The following is a 1,693-nucleotide window of genomic DNA, read 5'->3' on the forward strand; positions in this document are numbered from 1 at the left end:
CCCCCCCCCACTCACCCACTCCACCATGTGCCTCTAGCTCGGCACCCCCAAACCCGCCATGTGCCCCCCTGGGCCAGCCCCCAGCTCACCAGGGACACGAGGTTCCAGGGGTGCTTGCGGCGGAAGTCGCCGCAGCAGCTGAGGACAATGAGGGAGATGAAGAACACGGCATAGGACACGTAGTACGTCCACACATTGCGCTGCACGAAGCCCCGCACGCCTTTGACGAAGGTGAAGACGGTCACGAAGGCGAAGGTGACGGTCAGCTGCAGCGTGAGCACCAGGAACACCTGGGGACAGGGGCAGGTCACAGGGGGCCCCCACCGCCCCGTGCTCCCCCCTAGAGCTCCCCGTGTCTCACCTTGCGGATGAAGGCCTGTCGGATGCTCTTGTCATCCCAGTGCGCTGACGGGAAGTCCTGGTTGTCATAGTAGGAGGGGGGCCCGTCCTCGTGGTAGGTGCTGTGCAGGGGGGCTGTGGGGAGGGAGGGAGGGAGGGACACCACTGAGTGGGGCTGGAGGTCCCAGGGGCATCCCAGGGGCCGTGGGGAGCAGGGCTCTGTGTCCCTCAAAGCCAGGCGTCACAGCTGACATGGCCCCGGGCAGCGTCTCCCTACCCAGGGTCATGGCTAGCAATGTCCCCAGTGGGCAGGGCCCACCCCGAGTGCCCCCCGGGACATGTGGGGCAGGAGCCAGGATTCGCAGGGGAATCCCCTGTTGCCCCGCTCAGGACCCCTGAGCTGTGTGACCTGCCAGACCCACCCTCAACATCCACACAGCTGAGCCACAACAGGGACAGTGCTGCCAAAACAGGTCCCTCCTGCAGGGGAGCCCCCCAGGGCTGCCATCAGTGCCCACACACCTGGAGCCCACAAACTCCAACAGGAGCCAGAGGGGAGGGCTGTATACACCATCCAGAGCCCCCCAGCAAGGAGCCAGGGCAGTTGTACACCCCCCTGGGAGCACCCCGTAGGGAATCCAAACGGGGGTCGTACACCCACTGGGAGCCCCCCAGGCATGAGCCATACACTCATTTGGAGTCCCCCAGCCAGGAGCATACCCCCTGCCCCCCCTCCCCCCTTCCTTCCCTGGTACTTACAGTCCTGGTCGCCGGGGACCATGGGCTGGGGCTGGGCATAGGGCGGCTGCCCGTAGGGGCCCTGGGGGTACGGCCCAGGTGGTGGGTATGGCCCTGAAGGGTATGGCCCGGCGGGGGGGTACGGCCCTGGCGGCGGATATGGCCCTGGCCCCTGTGTGAAGCCTGGCTGGGGGTAGGGCGCAGGGGCGAACTGGGGCTGGGGGTACGGGGCGACAGGGTAAGGGGGCTGCGCGTAGGCTGGGGGGGCCGTCGGCTGCTGCCCCGCGAAGCCGTCATTCGTCACCAGGAAACTCTTCTCGTGGGACATCTTGTCCCGCAGGCTGCGGCCGCCTTTGTGCTGGGGAGGGGGGAGAGGGGGTCAGAGTCGGCGTCCTCAGCCCCTGTGGCCATCACCGTCCTCCTCCTCAGCCCCCACAGTCATCAACCCCACTACGGCTATCACTTCCCCACAGCCATCATCCCCCACCTCCACCACCCTCCCCAGCCATCACCCCCTCCAGCCATCGCCCCCTCCTCACAGTCATCGCCCCTCTCCCCATCACTTCCCAACAGACATCAAACCCCCACAGCTATCACCCCCCTCCGCATCACCACC

At 66.9% G+C, this 1,693-nt stretch overlaps 1 protein-coding gene across 1 annotated transcript in view; it reads right to left on the reverse strand.

Annotated features, from left to right (window-relative positions):
• The window catches only part of GRINA (glutamate ionotropic receptor NMDA type subunit associated protein 1), a 4,996-nt gene that overhangs the window by 2,383 nt on the left and 920 nt on the right, over positions 1–1,693 (reverse strand). Inside the window, exons 2-4 of the mRNA XM_027908411.1 lie at positions 1,099–1,435; positions 362–474; positions 90–290 (exon numbers count right to left, since the gene is read on the reverse strand). Coding sequence (XP_027764212.1) covers positions 90–290; positions 362–474; positions 1,099–1,405 — 621 coding nt within the window. The 5' untranslated portion in view covers positions 1,406–1,435. The remainder of the gene's footprint in view (positions 1–89; positions 291–361; positions 475–1,098; positions 1,436–1,693) is intronic.

The sequence above is a fragment of the Empidonax traillii genome, unplaced genomic scaffold (assembly GCF_003031625.1).
Source record: "Empidonax traillii isolate 1590-97213 ecotype Southwest subspecies unplaced genomic scaffold, ASM303162v1 scaffold1699:size72841, whole genome shotgun sequence".
Classification (NCBI taxonomy): Eukaryota; Metazoa; Chordata; class Aves; order Passeriformes; family Tyrannidae; genus Empidonax; species Empidonax traillii.